This window comes from Salminus brasiliensis, chromosome 6 (assembly GCF_030463535.1).
Source record: "Salminus brasiliensis chromosome 6, fSalBra1.hap2, whole genome shotgun sequence".
NCBI classification, from domain to species: Eukaryota; Metazoa; Chordata; class Actinopteri; order Characiformes; family Bryconidae; genus Salminus; species Salminus brasiliensis.
In genome coordinates this window covers 44,761,432-44,778,442 of record NC_132883.1, presented here as the reverse complement: position 1 = coordinate 44,778,442, position 17,011 = coordinate 44,761,432, and the positions used below count along the sequence as shown (strand labels likewise).

The window sequence follows — 17,011 nt, the reverse complement described above, 5'->3', positions numbered from 1 at the left end:
GGATAAACTGTGCATAATAATCCTTTATTCATTCAGAGTCAATTTGCATGTTTAACAGGTTCCCTCTAAGCAGATCCAAAAAAAAATAAGAAAAGAAAATCCCTCAAAAACAAAACCTCATATAAACATCTTCAACCTCTTCATGCCACCTCTTCACTCAGTACATAGAAAATACTGGAGGCTGCACCTCTCTGAAGCTTCAAACCTCTGCCTTTAGCAACTCTGTGGATGGGTATTGGGTCTAAACTTGAGTACTCCGGCGTTCCACCAGCCGAATCACGCTCAACCTGCAGCGGTGGGCGACGAGCGAAAGTGAAATGTGTCTCAAAAGGCCAGATCATACGCACATTTACTGCAAACATAGGCGCTCATAGTGGAGCACAACTGCTGATAAACTGTTTTCTGCTGCTTATAGCTGATGCATATGTGGAGAATATAAAGTGCCTTTAAACCAGTGGATCATAATCTGAGGGGAAGAATGGAGGAGGGGGGAAAGGAGAAGGGGAAATGGGAAAAGCAGCTACAGATTTAGCACCATGCTGACGATGCAAATTAAAGGGGTCCTAAATCTGGATTAAAACAGGAGGGTGCTGGTGATTGGAAAGGGGTTCAAAGATATTGTAAGGAGGGTCTCTATCCATGCAGCTGGCTGACTGCTTCATTGTAAATCCCTCCACACCCCTTAACCAGCAATACCCCCCAGCTGTAGACTCGTTCCACAGCTGCATTTTAAACGGTAGCAATGCCAGATTGTGGATCTACTCTTACCCTGGGGCTTTGCTACAAAAATAATAAATAATCAATGGGTGTAATGAAAGTGAAGCTGCAAGTTTCCATTATGATGAGTAGCTGTAGCAGCGTGTTGCGGTGCGTTAATGAAAAACGAGCCCACAGTGACGACTAATCTATATTAGTAATACTGGGTCTATAGCATGTACCACACTGCAGCTGTAATATCATTCAGCTCAACCACAACTTCGGCTAGTCACTGAACCTCCATTCAGGGCCTACTCATGGCTAAACTAACACCGTAGAGAAAGAAGAGGGGGGGGGGGGGGACAAAACAAAACAAAAAACAGGGGGAGAGGAAGGGAGAGAGGGGGCAGGGAATGCAAAGTAATGACATAAGAGAGAGGAAAGGTAAAGTAGGAGGGGTGGGAAGAAATGAGAGGGGCAAAGGTGTGATCCTGTTTACTTTGTGTGAACCATAGAGGTGCTAAACAGAAGCTTCTGCTTTTTCTTCTTTTTCTTGCCTCCTTTCTCCTCTGAAAAACAGAAAAGGGGAGAGTAAATTCAGCAGTCAGCCACAATAGCAATATGTGTAATGAGCTAACTTCTTTTAGAGAGACCTTCACCCTGCTATAAATACTATTAAATACTATTATAAAAACTATTCATTATTTTCAGCACATTTTATGGAGTCTCACTTTTTTAGGGCCTATTTAACGTCTCAATTGTGAGCACAGTTTTAAGGATTAAGAACTGGTAGATGCCTACATTTAGGGTTTAATGGGTTAAAGCCATTCAGGGTGTAAAAGTGCATGCAGATGTAAGGTAACACTGTCCCTCCAAAAACAATGACTACTTCTGAAAATCCAGGGGAACTTCCCTTTAACAGAGCTTAACAACATACCAATGTTCTGTACAATGAAATAACTGGGGTCCAAACCCAACATGCACAGCGAAAAGGTAGAGCATGAGCAGGGAAAGAAACTGACCAGAGGTGGTTAGAGCCTTGGCTGGGGCAGGAGGTCCGTGGTCCAGCTGCAACAGTGCCGCCTCGAACGCCTGACTGAAGGAGTTCTGGAAGTTAGGCACCGGCACCCGGTCAGAGCCATCACTCTCCCCATCACTGTCAGCCACCGGAGGAGCCAGGAACACATCTACACACAGGAGATTGTAAGACACTGAGCTCACCACAGTGAAGTGGATTCACAGTGGCTAATTAATGTCTGCGTTCTAGAAAGGCCTACCTTTCTTTGCAGCAGGTTTGGGCCCAGCATCTGGACGAGCCTTTCCATCCCTCAGCATCTAGAGAAGAGTTAAGGGTTTCAACTGAGTGCATCACCAATCAGTGACGTATATCAGTAAAGCATATTAGCCTTGCCCAGGAAAAAAGGTGTGCACCCAAAAGGTGTAGTGATGAGACACACCTGAGCAAAGGACATGCAGTGAGAATCCTCCTCCACACTACCCACACTGAGGCAGGGACTGTTTCCACTCAGACTGGGGAACATCACTCCATCTGTAACAAAAAGACTTGAGGTATTACAAAACATGCAAAAGATCTTGGCATCTCATTTTCACGGATTTGTTCTACTAAAGAAGGCGCAACTGCTAAAAATGTGAGCACATCATACTTAATGTCAGGTCCTAACTATGCACACACATGCTCCCACACCATCGAGGGAATCTGCAGGATCCTTTATGTTTAAAATTTATTAGAAGGCAAAATGGGCATTAAAAGGGTTCAAACTGGGGATTAAATATTTAAAAACTCATAGCATGCATCAGGCTTAAGAGTTTTAACTTCCAAGTGACATCATTTAAATCTCATTAAATTTTATTGGATTTTCCTATGAACCTGAAGATGCAATTAAATGCATTACCAGAAGCAGGGCTGCTGCTGAGAGGAGATGAGGGTCCAAACAGGAGCTCGGGTGGCTGCACTGAGAGGCTGTTTTGAGGTGGTGAGCCAAATGCTGGGAAGTGCTGCAAGTTCTCCAGCCCAATGTGCACCTCTGGGTCTAAAAAGACAGTAAAACGTAATTTTAAAAAAATCATTTATAATAAATAATGTGCTAGAAAAATAAACTAGTGTTATTTTCTTATTTGGCAAAAAAAGGCCTCCTATCCCAAAACAGATGAATTAATGTATAACTGTTCTGCCTCCTAGAACAAGGTCTAAGGAAACCAACACCTTCAACAGGGTGAGCAATTCCAGTCCTAGTGGGCTGGATTCCATCAGTTTTGGGTTAACTGGCAGGTTTAGTAGGTTTGTTGGAGAAGGGAACTCACATTTCCCCTGCTTTCGGTTCTCCTCCATCTCAATCCTCCTTTCTCTTCTCTTCTCATCCCTCACTTTCTTCTGCCTGAGACGCTTTCTCTTCTCCAGATCATCTGGGGAAGAATGGGAAGACAAATCTGCTTAATCTCCTGTTTCAGAACGTTTCACTGCATTCTGTTACTCAAATGTCAACACGAACATCTTTGATTTTCACTGCTGGAATATCCATATATAAACACACAAATACATGGTCAGCGTACCTGAAAAGCTGTCCAGAGTCTCTTTGGAGAGGATGGGTGGTTGCAGGTTGAGCTCACAGATGCTGAACTCACAGGTGAGAGGCAGATGAGACAGGTAACGGTGCCGACGACGAACATCCTTCAAAAAAAACAGTTCACACGAACCTGAAGCACTGAAAGCTATTCTTGTGGACAGTCTTGCTAAAGGTATAATTGCAGTGTTTACAAATATTAGATGACACAGCGGGAGAGATGATGTGCACCTACCTCATTGACTGTGTGCCCTTCGATCTCCACTACAGAAGCAGTGATTGACTGAGGGCTATTCTCCAGACTGCCGTACTCCCTCAGCAGGCAGCGAACATTTACTGGATGAAGGAACATCTGCTGCCCGTCGTCCGCTACATACACACAAACCAGAGAGAACCTATGAAACTTGTATTAAATGTTTGTGGACATTCCATTTCCAACTCCATTCAACTATTTTTTATCTGCTCTTATTGACAAAGCTTGTCTAGTGCCAGTACTTTTGGCATGAGGTGGGGTGGTGATCATACAATATCCTGACCTCCCTAATGCTTTTGCCACTAAATGCAATCAAATCCTCACAGCAATGATATTCTAAAATCTAGTATAAAGCCTTCTGGGCAGTAGCACTAAAAAAAGAAGGAATTTTTATTTCAGAGAAAAATGAACGAGCAGGTGTCCCAATACATTTTGTCCATAGTGTTTAAATATTTATTGATGAACATTTACATTTCACAAACAAAAAAGGTTTTTCGTAACAGGGTCTCTGCAAATATGTATACAGCCCATTATTAAGACAAATGGATCACCAAACTGCAGTTCCACCTTAACCTACAAGGCGGCCTCCCCCTACTGGTGGGCCATCCTCACTCTGGTCTAAATTAATGTACCAAAACACAAACCTTGGTAGAAGTAGTAGTATGGGCCATGCTGAGGGTTTTGAGGGGGCGCAGCCTCGCTCTGACCAGCACCCTGATCTGGGTTTTCTTCTCCAGGTCCTTCCGGCACCTGCTCAGGCAGTTCCTCAGGTGGCTCTTCAGGCGCATCCTGAACCTCGTCATCAAAAGCAGACGCATACTGCAGAATGGGCTACAGAGGAGAGCACAGAAACGTGGTTTTAAGGTTTTTTACATATTAAGGAACAATGCCTCTTTGACACAAATTGATTTGCTGGTCAAAAGCTCAAGTATGTGAGTGAAAAGGAGTGAAAAAAACCCCATCAGTTTTCACTTCACATTTGCTGGACATTATGATAAACTCCTAATCAGTGTCTGCTCCATATGTAATCTTAAAGGTCAGTTATTTAATTTAATTAATCTTAAATTAAGAACATAGCAGATATGCATTTAAAGCAAATAATTTAACTGCACCTGAATAAAGCATGACCAAGTTGAAATTAGATCTGAAACAGCAAATATTTACATTTGAAAAGACATCTAATGCACTACTACGTACACCCATTTTAAGAGAACAATACTGTGCAGCCTACTTTGTTCAATGAGATGGAGCGGTATGGTGGCACGCTTTTATCCAAGCTTCCCTAAAGTAAGGCATGTACTATCAAGAACACAGTAAGCCTAATCCACCACTTTAAGTGCTTTAAGTACCTTGGAGCTGGTGAGGGTGTTGACTGCCACCTCAGGAGCAGCACAGTCAGTCAGAGAAAGTTTCCTCATGTCCGCACCTTCCACAGTGCCTCCATCCTGACCGTTCCGTTTCAGCAGTGCATCCTCTCGCTCCTACAACACAGGCAGCATGAATCAGACTTACAATTTTAACCCACAAGCATTTAGCAAAATGCCAGAGGAAATGTGAAGTGATTTGGCCAGCAGTACAATAATACTTATGTTGACAAATTACACCTCTTCTAAATCTGCTAGTGCGCCCTCTAGAAGCTGGAAGCTGCAGCGTCTAACTTTGCCTCAAATGTTGTTAACGCTCCTACGGTTCTCCTGCAGCCACAAATGAAGCAGAAAAGCCTCTGGATCTGCTCTACTCAGTCCACTTCTCTCTAAGCCCTGCACTCGAGGCTGAATATACTCTTAAAGAGTGAAGAATGCATGTGTGCAGTTTGTTGCATTGTATTACAGCCTGTGGTTCACGGTCGCTGAGAAACCGCAGTGTAGTAAATGTACATTTCCCTGTGTGAATACAAGTGCACACCTGGAGCTGCAGCAGGGCGCTCTGTGTGAAGCAGGCCTGCGGGTCGTCCTTCTCCTGGCTGAGCTGTGCCTGCAGTGCTGCCCTCTCCTCAGTCAGCAAGCTCAGAACCTGCTCCTGAGACGCCAGCAGCAGCTTTGAGTACGCACTCAGACGCACATCTGAAAGAAAGACGTACAAGAAACAGTGACTAGAAATATAAAGAATGAGCTGGAAACTACGCATCCACACATCCTCCATCAATGTATTGACCATACTAATGCTTCTAATGCCAATTATAACACTGTTTACTCTCCATACTTACAATTTTACCATTATCCAATAACAACAATCCATCCTCTATGACCACACAAAGTAGATCAGCGGATAAACAACAGAGACGCCGCCTCACCTCCAATGCGGATGGGCTCCTCTACTTTGACCCACTGCGAGCTGGGCAGAGCCACCAGCACACCTTTCTCCCGACGCATCAGGTGCATTGTGATGAGGTCACCAGGCACATACTGACGTGTCTCCATGGCAACAACACTGGAAAGAAAGGACAGTTCAAGTTGAGCCTACACAAGTTTGGCTGCAGGGGAGCTTGATATGCCCTGTGTCTGACTTGGATGCAGAGCTGCTGCTGCTGTACAAACCTCTTGAGGTCTGCGCTGTGCACAGCCTCGTAGCAGATGGGGCACTTGGACCAGCTCTTCTCACTGAGAGACAGGTAGTGCAGCATGCAGGGCCAGCAGTAAATGTGGCCACAGCGGGTGATGTGCGCTGCCACAGGCGGATACAGACAGATTGGGCATGTCGGCACCTCGTGGCTGTAGATACGCTGTGAGGATGGTGAAGGGGGGATTGGGGGGGCGAAATTATGTTATGGAAAGCGCAAGTACAGCCCTCACATACATCCATGCATTTTTTTAAAATGTATTTCTTTTTTAGAAGGTGTCCACAAACAACCGGAAATTTAGCATGTCCAAATGTTTGTGGACAACTTCCAAAAAATACAAATAAATACATACTGACAATAACGTAATATTCAATTTCTGAAATCCAATACTTATCCATACAGTATATTTACATGGTCATTGCATTTCCATTCTAATAATCTGAATTGGCCAGATTTCATGAGGAATTATGATGAATAGACCGAAATGCTGTAAAAAGACTTAATTCTTTATATAGTGTTCTACCGTTTTTTCCTTCTCCTGTGATTTTCATCACAACAATGAATATAAATGGTTGTAAGTTAGGCCATTTCTTAATTCTTGAGGAGGAAATTTACTAAAACGACTGGCAATGACTTTTTAAATAGAGTTCATATCAAGTAATCATAAGTCCTTAAAAGAAGCCTTACCACTTGCTGCACACAGTCCCAGCTGACCAGAGTATCTGGGTCAGTGAAGTGAGCTTGGTAGTCCTGGTCATCAATCACCACAAACTGGCAGCTAGAGATACACAAGACACAGAATTACACACACTGATTCAAAACTGACCAACATTTTTTGGGCAGCTACAGGTTTGCTGTAGTAATAAACTGAATTAGTAGTATGTGTGGATCAAATTACACCCCCCCCCACCTCCCCCAACATACAGAAACTGGGACATTTGTTTATTTTTTGCTTTTTTATATATATATATATATATATATATATATATATATATATATATATATATATAATAAAAAAAGCTACTACTTAATGTTAATGTTGATGTTACTGCATTTTAGAACCAATACTGCTTTCATCAGCAGACCAGCAGCCAGCAGGATAGTAGTAATCACTTCCATCAATGTGAAAGACAAAATCAACCCTCCCAGTCAAACAGTACTCAGCTTCTTGTAGAAAACCAGCAAAACATGACCCATGGCATCACAGGGGAGGCTTTAGACATTAACGTATTTAGTGCAATCACTCACTCACTTGCAAAAAACACCATGACTTGGTAATGGTGCAATCCGGATGTACACAGAGTTAAAGCAACATTATGTAGCAACTCTCCTAAAATAGAAGCTTCAGATTCAGGTTGGTAGACTGAGGCTAATAGGGAGAGGGAAGCCCATCATTCCCACTCCGGGCCGGAACGCTGCTACTGCACTATGGAGCGTCGGTGGAGCTGCAGGAGGAGAACCTCTCTCCAGAACTGTATAACGTTGAGTAACCCTAGTCATTAGTGTACAATACTGTAGTATTGTACATCGCCACAGCCCCATGCTTCTCTAACTTATTACCTTATTAACAAATGCACGTGTAAAGCTGTCCATGAGGGGCGGGGGGCATTTGTTGCAGCAGCGTAAAGGTGAATTATGCTCCCCAACTGTAAGGGAAGCCCAGAAGCCAAAAATGCATTAAGTCTAGCCAACTGCATTGCACTCAGTGCAGTAGGGAGTATTTAACAAATTAACAACAAACTAACGCATGGTGGAAAAATGTGCATCCCTGGCTTGATTTTAATTCATCCACATAAGAGATTCTGCTCCGTTTGTAGGAATTACCCTAGGAAAACTAGATCTCTATTTGCTGCTGATATTTATAGAAGGCAACAAGTACAGCATTATGAAAACATCTGGTCATCTCACATGTATGAACAGCTCATCCCACACTCTCTTACTTCTGCACAATTGCACAAAAGAGTTTTTGGACTGTAAAAGAAATGTAAGACAGCATCTAAACTGCTATGAAACCAATTGTGCATGTGCCCTTAACATCAGAATCATAAAAGTAAAATATCCCCCCCCCTCGCCCCTGCAAGAACTCAAGAACCTGGCGGAAAGGTGGAGAGTTTGGTAACACTCACTTGGCCTGCAGGAAAAGCTCCTTGTTAAAGGGCTTGTGCTTATGGCCCCACTTGTTGCGGCGTCCCCAGCAGGAATGACCATCGCCTACAGAGCCGAAATGGCCTCCACGTGGCTCAAAGGTAAAATTGAGCAGGTGGTTGAGACTGATCTTTTTGGGTCCAGAAAATTGAGCCGGGCTAAACTCGGCCCGGCGGGTTTCTGCTACCTGAGAGGAAAGAAGGGAGAATGGTTACTATCTCAAACGTTTAGCAATAATATTTTTGCTTTGCTTGGATAAGCAATTTATTATTATTATAATTATTTATAATTATTGCTTTGGATGTGTCTCCTATCTCTGTTCATTGACTACAGTGTTGTGCTACGGGATATACCATAAATATTGATATACCACGAGTGTGCAATGTAATTACAAAAACGAATGTGTGGAAATGTCTCATTTGTGTTGGAATGGTTTGGTTTCTGGAGGGACGGTACTGTCCAGTGTAATTAAAGGTAAAGGGAATGATCACTTTCATCACCCTAAACAAGAGAGTCCAGTACAGACTGCTGGGTCAGTGAATTGCATGACGAGTGCAACCTTCATGTTTATTATTTTAAACAAACTATCCAAATATCCAGCATGCTGTGTTTTTCCACATTCACCTATTTCTTTTCAACTGCTCGACCACTCACCTCTTCTCTTCTCCCACCGCCCATGAGCCCACCCTGTCTGCCTCCTCCACCGCCTCTCTGAGGGGGTCTCTTGTCGAAACTCTTGCCTTTCTGTGGGTGGGTGCGGCGAGGGCCTGGAAAACTCTCCGCCTTTGGGAAGGAGGGCTCACGCTTACGGTTGTACCGTTTGGAGCCCCCATTATTCTTTGTATCTGAAAAGGAGAGAAAACCAAAGTGCACTGTTAATGTACACAACCTAGACTGCATTCAGAGAGTCTAAATGGTGGGCTATGACAATGGTATGACGACCACGCCAGTAGAGAAACTCATGATCTACAGTAGACGAGCATCAGGCGTGTCCACTTCGCCATTTTACAACAACTGGCTTCCAACTACAGCACATATGATGACTTAAGGGTGGTGAACTTTGTTCAGCATGACTAATCGAGGCCAGGTCAGGTCACATTTGGGATTAACAAGTGTTTGTGCCAACCAGTGAAGACCTATCTAGTCCATAATTTTAAATAAAAATAAAGCAACAGCTATAAATATTAATCAGTAATAACTTTAGTTTCTTTACATCTAAATATGATCGCACATTTGCTGTAAACCCCACAATTGATCCCATTTTTAGTCCCTAAACCTGGGTTGGCAGAAGGGGTTGTTACAGAAGTCACAAACGGAGTCGGCACAGCTGTATTTGCTGGATTACATGAAGCTGAAACTGGATCAGGAACATGCTTCAGGAGGCCCAGCTGACAGAGCTCAGTATAAAGCAATCTGATCTTTCCTCTCATTTGCCTGGGTAATCATTCAATTCAAATTAACCTGTTTATAACGAAGCTTTAACAGTATAATTCATCAAGTGAAATTAGGTTTAATAAACTCATATCAACCAATTTTCCATTTTCCAGTTCATTAAAAAAGCTTGGACAAAAACTAAATGAATGTATAAATAAAAGCAAACCCGTGTTGAACTCTGAACACAGAACAGCTTCTTCGGGCCTCATGATAAGAGCTCTGAGGGTGTTTCACACAGCTTATCAGTCGAGTCCAGAGGAAGCTCAGACACGACCAAACACATTCTGACCAAAACACACCTTCAGAATGAGCCGAAATCCCCCCCATGTAAATGAATCTCTTTCACAAAGGGAGATACGGTTATTAAATGTAGTGCAGAACATCAGACAGAGCCTTTCTGCAGATCTTGTCAGCTGATTCCTAAACTAGGCCTCCCCGAAAGCCTGCAGTCATTCCAACTGTGAATCGCTTCCTTAAGCCACACGGCAATCCACCGAACAGGAATAGCAGCTCACCAACAGTTGCATATTCACAGAAGAGCCCAGACGAAAACATGAAATGGCCTTTAGGAGGAGTCTTGATTTCTACTGGTTCTTGTAAAGTATAAAAAGCAAGCCTGAGAGATTATTCAAGTAATTATATTCAATTATAATCTATAATTATATTGCTTAAATTACTTTTTTGGCTTCTAATAGTTATGAAATCGACACGAAAACCAATTGCCCCATGTTCAGTTTCATAATGGTGATATTTTTGTTTGCTATAAATCCAGAGCACCTCTCGTCTTTACAGATTTGAGTTTTCTGCCCTCCCAATTCGACTTTAGTGTTTTTTTAAGTTCAATAAATACATGCAATTACTATGATCAAAGGGTAATGATTGTAATGATGTGATATGACCAATTTGTGATCTGGTCTTCACCATATTAATGCCAATGTGTCCCGCTAGCTCTTCCAAGGGACTATAAATGTCCCAACCTTTGTGGAAACTGATTTCAATGAAGAAACAAAGCATCTGAGATCATCCTGCTCATTTCTGTATTAATAACTCAGCTCAGCAAATTTTGTTTTTACTTAATTTGGACTTTCTGCATCAAATAAATCTGTGCATTATTGAAATAAAGATCTTTAGATCAACCAATCACGTTGATCTGCTGATTATTGATGGATATGGTCACAAGTTATTAAATATTTGCTCATTAAAGCACTTAACTTAATACAAGTAGGGCAAATTTCATAGCTGGAATTTCCTCTAATCTTCCCATTAATCTGCAATGGAGAGTCTGAACACTGCATCTACAGGTCTCACACCTGATTAGTAAACTATATACAGTCAATTTTAATAAAAGTAATAATTCATAATTCAGAGACTTTAATAAAGGCTATAAAAACAAGACGAGAGACCGCAAGCCAGCGCAACGGTCAGCCGTTTGGCAGCTAGCTAGCATTAGCCAAATTAGCAAAACAGCTAACCTGAAACGGCTAAAACACAGCTATAAACCAAAACACACAATAAAACACTACCTTTTATTACTCTAATCAGGTTTATATTTTAAAAAGTTCAGTAAAACGTGTCAGTACTGATACTAATTTAGGTAGAAAGAGCTTATCAATATAAACCGAGGCGAACTCCAGCTACGCTAAGCTAAGCTAAGCTAAGCTAGCACTAGCTCACAGCATCCAGCTCTTTTACTGAAAACAGTGAAGTTAAACTCTAAGCAGCATCGCATCCAGCCATCAAGGAGATAAAGAAGCTAAACTAAGCTTGTGTTGATACCATTAGGTCTGGTTAACAGATTTACAGTCTTAGGTTTGCAGAAGAAAGGGGCGAACTTCGCCATTAACGGCGATCTGTCCCCGCAGCCCTGGGTCCCCGCAGCCCTGGGTCCCCGCAGCCCTGGTCCCCGCAGCCCTGGTCCCCTCACAGAGCTGCTCGGAGGGGCAGGGAGAGGAGTGTGGAGCTATCTATCTAGTTGGGAGAGACTCATTTCATAATAATAAATAACTAGATATCAAATACGGTCACAGACCGACCAGAACTTAAATGGTAGCCAACAGAAACGGGTCTCCTCTCCTCCTCTGAACTGCAGGCTTTTCCTGAGGGGCCATGTTTCTAAAAACAGCAGTGAAACCATATAGTCACATCGTTTAATCACTCAATTAAGCTTTTTTTTAGCTTTAACATGTTTAAGTACACTATAAAAAGCTAAATCGGTCACGTCTGATGATCATAATCTCAGGACAGTAAGTTTACAGAAGTTAGCGAGCTCATTTAGGCTGTCAGTCATCTGGCTAAGCTTCATCTATAACGATTCTCTAAACCCCTCTTAATTGCATATTGATTAAATTGGAGTGATGATATTGATATTAAACTAGTACTTTCCCCATGATTAAGCTGATTAAGTTGTAATAATACTCGGAAAGCAGCTCCGGGCCTACAGAGCCGGGCCTACAGAGCCGGGCCTACAGAGCCGGGCCTTCTCCTGTCGGCTGAAGTAAACAAACCCACTCCTGGATTCAGCTTCACAGCATACGGCTGAAACACCACACGTAGGACCAACGTATTAAGCGACACCGACCTGTTTTAGGCTTAGATTCTGCAGATGTCGGGCCTGTTGAACTGGACCGGGTTGCGTTCGGGTTTTTCTCCATGTTCGAGCAGCTCTGGCGGGGTGAAGCGCTGAGGCCGAGCTCCGGTGAGAGAGCCGCCGAGCTCTCTAGCATTAAACGGGGCGAAACAATAGGAAAGCGGGTCGGTGCGAATGCAGGTCAGGCGACCAAGGCCCTGGTTCATTTCTGTCAAACGCGGACACTCCATCACGGCGACATCTTGACAACAAAACCCGAGAAAAGAAAAACAGAGACACGGTGCAGATGTCTCAGTAAAGAAGACTCGAGCAATGGAGACGGGACTGGCGCTCAAAGAGCGGGGCCTTCACCCCGTAAGTCGTCGTTTTCCTCCCCTGTAGTGGGAACTACAGCGCCCCACAAGGCGTTAACCGCTCTCCAATATTGGAAAACGGATCAATTAAACGTCTCGTTGCCCAATTGTTCGGTACGTATGAACGGGATCGCGCTTGTGGCGACGGGTCGCCAAACAGGAACCGTAAACACCCGCAGGAGGCTTATATAGACTCGCTCAGCGGTCACGTGTCGATGTGCCGATTTTCAACCGTCCTGATTGGCTTAAGACTAAATACCCGGAAGCGGATTGCAACCCGAAGTGCGCACTTATGCACTAACTAGCAGGACTAGCTAGGGTACGAGTTTACAAACAGCATATCATCACATGCAAATAATAAAAAAGCTTTGTTATAGCTAATCCATTTTCTTTAATTCTTTCAATCTATTAAATTGCTTGAATTATTTAATTATATTTATATTTTGAGCCTTGATACTTTAGGGGCTCTTTATGTCACCATGCACCAGCATAATATTAATTATTATAATAATATACACAATACTTCACACTGGAGATTAACACCAGCAAGTGTTCTTTCCATAATGGACAGTAGAATTTACAAACTAGCTAAGGGTTCTAGTAAGGACACAGGCCTTTAGTATATTAGTGCTGTGATGTTTCTTAGGTATTCTTAAATAACATCTACACTTACTTTGGGCTGCAATGGAAAACATGTAAGAACACACAACTGACACAATGTCGAATTATTCAGTTTTACCATTTATTATACAGTGCAAAAAACTCCAACACAAACTGAAAGAAAATTCACAGCTCCGTGGTTATTAACCAAACCAACCAAGCTGTTCCAAAACAAGAACACAGATTCCAAAAATACCATTACAGAATGAAGTTTACCGGTTTATTCTACACGTACAGTCAGCGTACAAATGACTCTTCTCTCCTGAACAGAGGGTTAAAATCCATTAATATCAAAACTTTACATAAAGTAATAAACGGGCCTTTCCAAATATGCACAGTGAATTTGCATATACCATAGCAACTAGTGTAGTTAGTTCTGTTCTTCTTCATGCTCTTCTCCTTCATCATCATCATCATCATCACCTTCATCTTGTCTGAGTTGGTTAAGAGAACAACTCAACACTGCTTTTCTGACCTCTTGCCTTTCAGCTGAGAGAGAGAGAGAGAGAGAGAGAGAGAGAGAGAGAGAGAGAGAGAGAGAGAGAAAAAAAGAAAGAAAGAAAGAAAGCGAGAGGGAGAGAGAGAGAGAGACAGTACATACAACATATCATTACAGCTTAGTTTGTAACAAAGTCAGTGGTCAGTGCCTACCTGTAATTAACTCTATATAACATTAGAATAAACCCAAATAAACATAAAGTCAGTGGTCAGTGAGAGCGTCTACCTGTAATTAACTCTATATAACATTAGAATAAACCCAAATAAACAAAGTCAGTGGTCAGTGAGAGTGTCTACCTGTAATTAACTCTATATAACATTAGAATAAACCCAAATAAACATAAAGTCAGTGGTCAGTGAGAGCGTCTACCTGTAATTAACTCTATATAACATTAGAATAAACCCAAATAAACAAAGTCAGTGGTCAGTGAGAGTGTCTACCTGTAATTAACTCTATATAACATTAGAATAAACCCAAATAAACATAAAGTCAGTGGTCAGAATGTCATATTGGTCAGTAAAGTTATTGATATGTTGGTTAGTAGAAACAGATTTGGGTGCTGAACTCCAGACACTACATGAAGGGCTGATTAGAGAACTAGGTTTTACTGGGCTTTTTTTAATCACATTGGAATATTGTTTTGTTTATTTATTCTAATGCAATTTTAGAATCAACAAATAAACAAAATCACATACAGCCCTGATAAACAGCTTACCTGGATGGCTTAAGATTTTGCAGAGTACTACTACATCACATCATATAGTTATAGACGGCAATGTTCTTGAGGGTAAATGTAGTAAACATGTAGTAAACAACCAAACATCCTTGTTATATTAAGAGATTCAAAACAAGTACAATCTGAATTTTGGTTAAAGCTCATTTGAGGATGTAAAATGTTTAAATGCCTGAATACCGGTACTAGCACTGTGTGGGTTTACTCCATCACTCTCCGCTCTGAGTTTGGTCTAAAACCACTAACAGTGTTCTACTGAAGTGAGCTGGCGCAGCAGTCTGAATTATTCTAGACGTATAAAGTTAAGAGAAGAGATCCTACCTTCCGTCTTACAGTGGGGCAGCATTCGGCACAGCTGCTGTCTGTTGTAACGCACAAGAAACCTCTGACATGTTCTGATGGTACCTGTGGAATTAGAGAGATAAGGAGAGCAGTTAGATTGAAATCAATCCATAAAGAAGGTGCTAACAAGGGATTTTTGAGTGATGCCACAGAAGAACCACATTTGGTTCCATACAGAACCATGGTTCTTCCATGGCATCACTCAAAGAATCATTTTTAGGATCTTTACTTATATAACAGTATACCAGTACTTACAATCCTAATGTTTCTTTATATCTGTTAAATTGTTGTATTTGAGTTTATTCTTAAATATTTTATTATATATACAGGAGCTGCCATATTTTTAGGTATGAAAACAAACAAACAAACAAAATCACAGTATGGACAAAAGTATTGGGACACCGGCTCGTTCATTGGAAATCTCATTTAAAAAGAAATTACATTTAAAAAGAGCTGATCCTGCTTTTGTTGGAGTAACTGACTCTACTGTGACGGGCAGAAGAAGGCTTTCTACAAGATTTTAGAGGAGCACTGCTGTGAGCATTTAATTGCAACTAGTGACAAGAGTGTTATGGAGGTCAGGATGTTGGATGATCACCACCCCACCTCATCCCCAACAGTACTGGATGGAGCACCATCCATCATTCCAGAGAACACAGTTCTTCCACTGCTCCACTGCTCAATGCTGGGGGGCCCCATATCCCTCTAGCTCATGCCTGGCATTATTAAGCATGGTGACAATAGGTTCATGTTTATCTGCTCTAGGGAGTCCTATTCTAATGGCTATACTTCTCTACAGGGACTAGACAAGCAGAGTGTGCACATTTGCACATCTGTGTCAGCAGTGGGTGCATTCATTGGACGGAGCGCCTACAACCATTTTGGAAATAGTGCATCTTTATGCATCAGAAGTGATGCACAGGACTGGATTTTGATCAGTGATAGGTCAGATTCTTTTAGCATTCATGGAGACAAGCACAGAAGTAACTGAGGGTTTCTATACATATATAATACAATATGAAACCAGGTAAGAAACCAGGTAAGTCAACTAGGTAAGAAACAGCCGTACCTGCATCAAACAGGTGACCTCTTACCTCCAACATGAATGCAGTTAAAGAAGCACTGCACTTTCTGGCCATGCTTCCATATACAATTAATAAAGGGAAGGGCCGACCAGAGGATGCGATAGTGGGACTTCCGGAAGCGCAGCATGACCACCCCGGTGTACGCATTCAGGTACGCCACTGAAAAGAGTCAACGCTTTACAAAACAGCAGAATCTGAAGCTGATATCTGTTATCTAGACCTGTACTATGAAAGAAGTAAGACAGATAGCTAGCTGCAAAGGTGGGTAGTAACTTACTAGTTATATTCACTCTGTTAAAATATGTTTAAAAATATAATATGACAATATTTCAAATACAATAAAAAGTCTAATCTGACCAAATCTGCACCCCTGAATAAATACAATGTAGTGCAGTAACTTAAGTAAGTATTGCCTAAAGGTGTCATACTAATATGTGGGTGTTTAAGTAATTATGAATACATTTATTAATGAATATTTATTACAATATTCTGACAAGCAATAGTGGCATAACATTTAGATAGTATCCAAATACTATCCCATACAGGACTACTTTAACATGCATTACCGTGCATTACATAAACAACATGTATCACAGTGGAATAAATCCCCCTATGAAGATGTGGATGAGCTGGAGGTGTGTGTGGTGCTGCAGTGCTGACCTGCAGAACCTATGCCGAACAGGGCTGCTCCATGCGCCCCATGAGCTTTAGTCACAGCTGCTTTAACAGCCTGGTAAATGTCCTTTTCCTCCAGGACCCGCAGCATGCTTCTCTCCGAAACACACACCTCACACAGCAAATACCTGCAAACACACACACACACACACACACACGCGCGCGCATCCTTTTAAACCCTAAAACATATAGCTAAAGCATGTAAAACCCAACATTAAGAGCTAAAGTTTACCTCGCTTTTAATCGCACCATCCTGCTCGTCTGTGCGGAACCACGTGGGCCAGCGGTTCGCTCCCCTTCCTTGCGGGCTGTGAACCAATCATAAATCGCTGTTGCTCAAGAGGGGGCGGAGCCACAGCGGCCCCAATAACACTGTAAAGTGTAACGTTTAAAAGTTCTGCTTTATT

The 17,011-nt window shown here is 42.1% G+C and overlaps 2 protein-coding genes across 2 annotated transcripts; both read right to left on the bottom strand.

Moving 5' to 3' along the window:
• Nucleotides 1-3: 3 nt before the first annotated feature.
• rnf10 (ring finger protein 10) lies at nt 4-12,779 on the bottom strand. The gene is made up of 17 exons (XM_072682540.1): nt 12,249-12,779; nt 8,891-9,081; nt 8,218-8,423; nt 6,779-6,869; nt 6,069-6,253; nt 5,825-5,961; nt 5,437-5,594; nt 4,881-5,012; nt 4,176-4,362; nt 3,514-3,647; nt 3,268-3,385; nt 3,019-3,120; nt 2,610-2,747; nt 2,154-2,245; nt 1,974-2,031; nt 1,719-1,883; nt 4-1,265 (listed from the first exon to the last, which is right to left on the bottom strand). The coding sequence occupies exons 1-17, from the start codon at nt 12,391-12,393 to the stop codon at nt 1,192-1,194; spliced, it is 2,313 nt and encodes a 770-aa protein (XP_072538641.1). The 5' UTR covers nt 12,394-12,779; the 3' UTR covers nt 4-1,191.
• A 551-nt stretch (nt 12,780-13,330) lies between these two features.
• On the bottom strand, nt 13,331-16,876 carry pop5 (POP5 homolog, ribonuclease P/MRP subunit). The gene is made up of 5 exons (XM_072681149.1): nt 16,837-16,876; nt 16,590-16,732; nt 15,939-16,088; nt 14,824-14,907; nt 13,331-13,759 (listed from the first exon to the last, which is right to left on the bottom strand). The coding sequence occupies exons 1-5, from the start codon at nt 16,854-16,856 to the stop codon at nt 13,641-13,643; spliced, it is 516 nt and encodes a 171-aa protein (XP_072537250.1). The 5' UTR covers nt 16,857-16,876; the 3' UTR covers nt 13,331-13,640.
• Nucleotides 16,877-17,011: the final 135 nt, after the last annotated feature.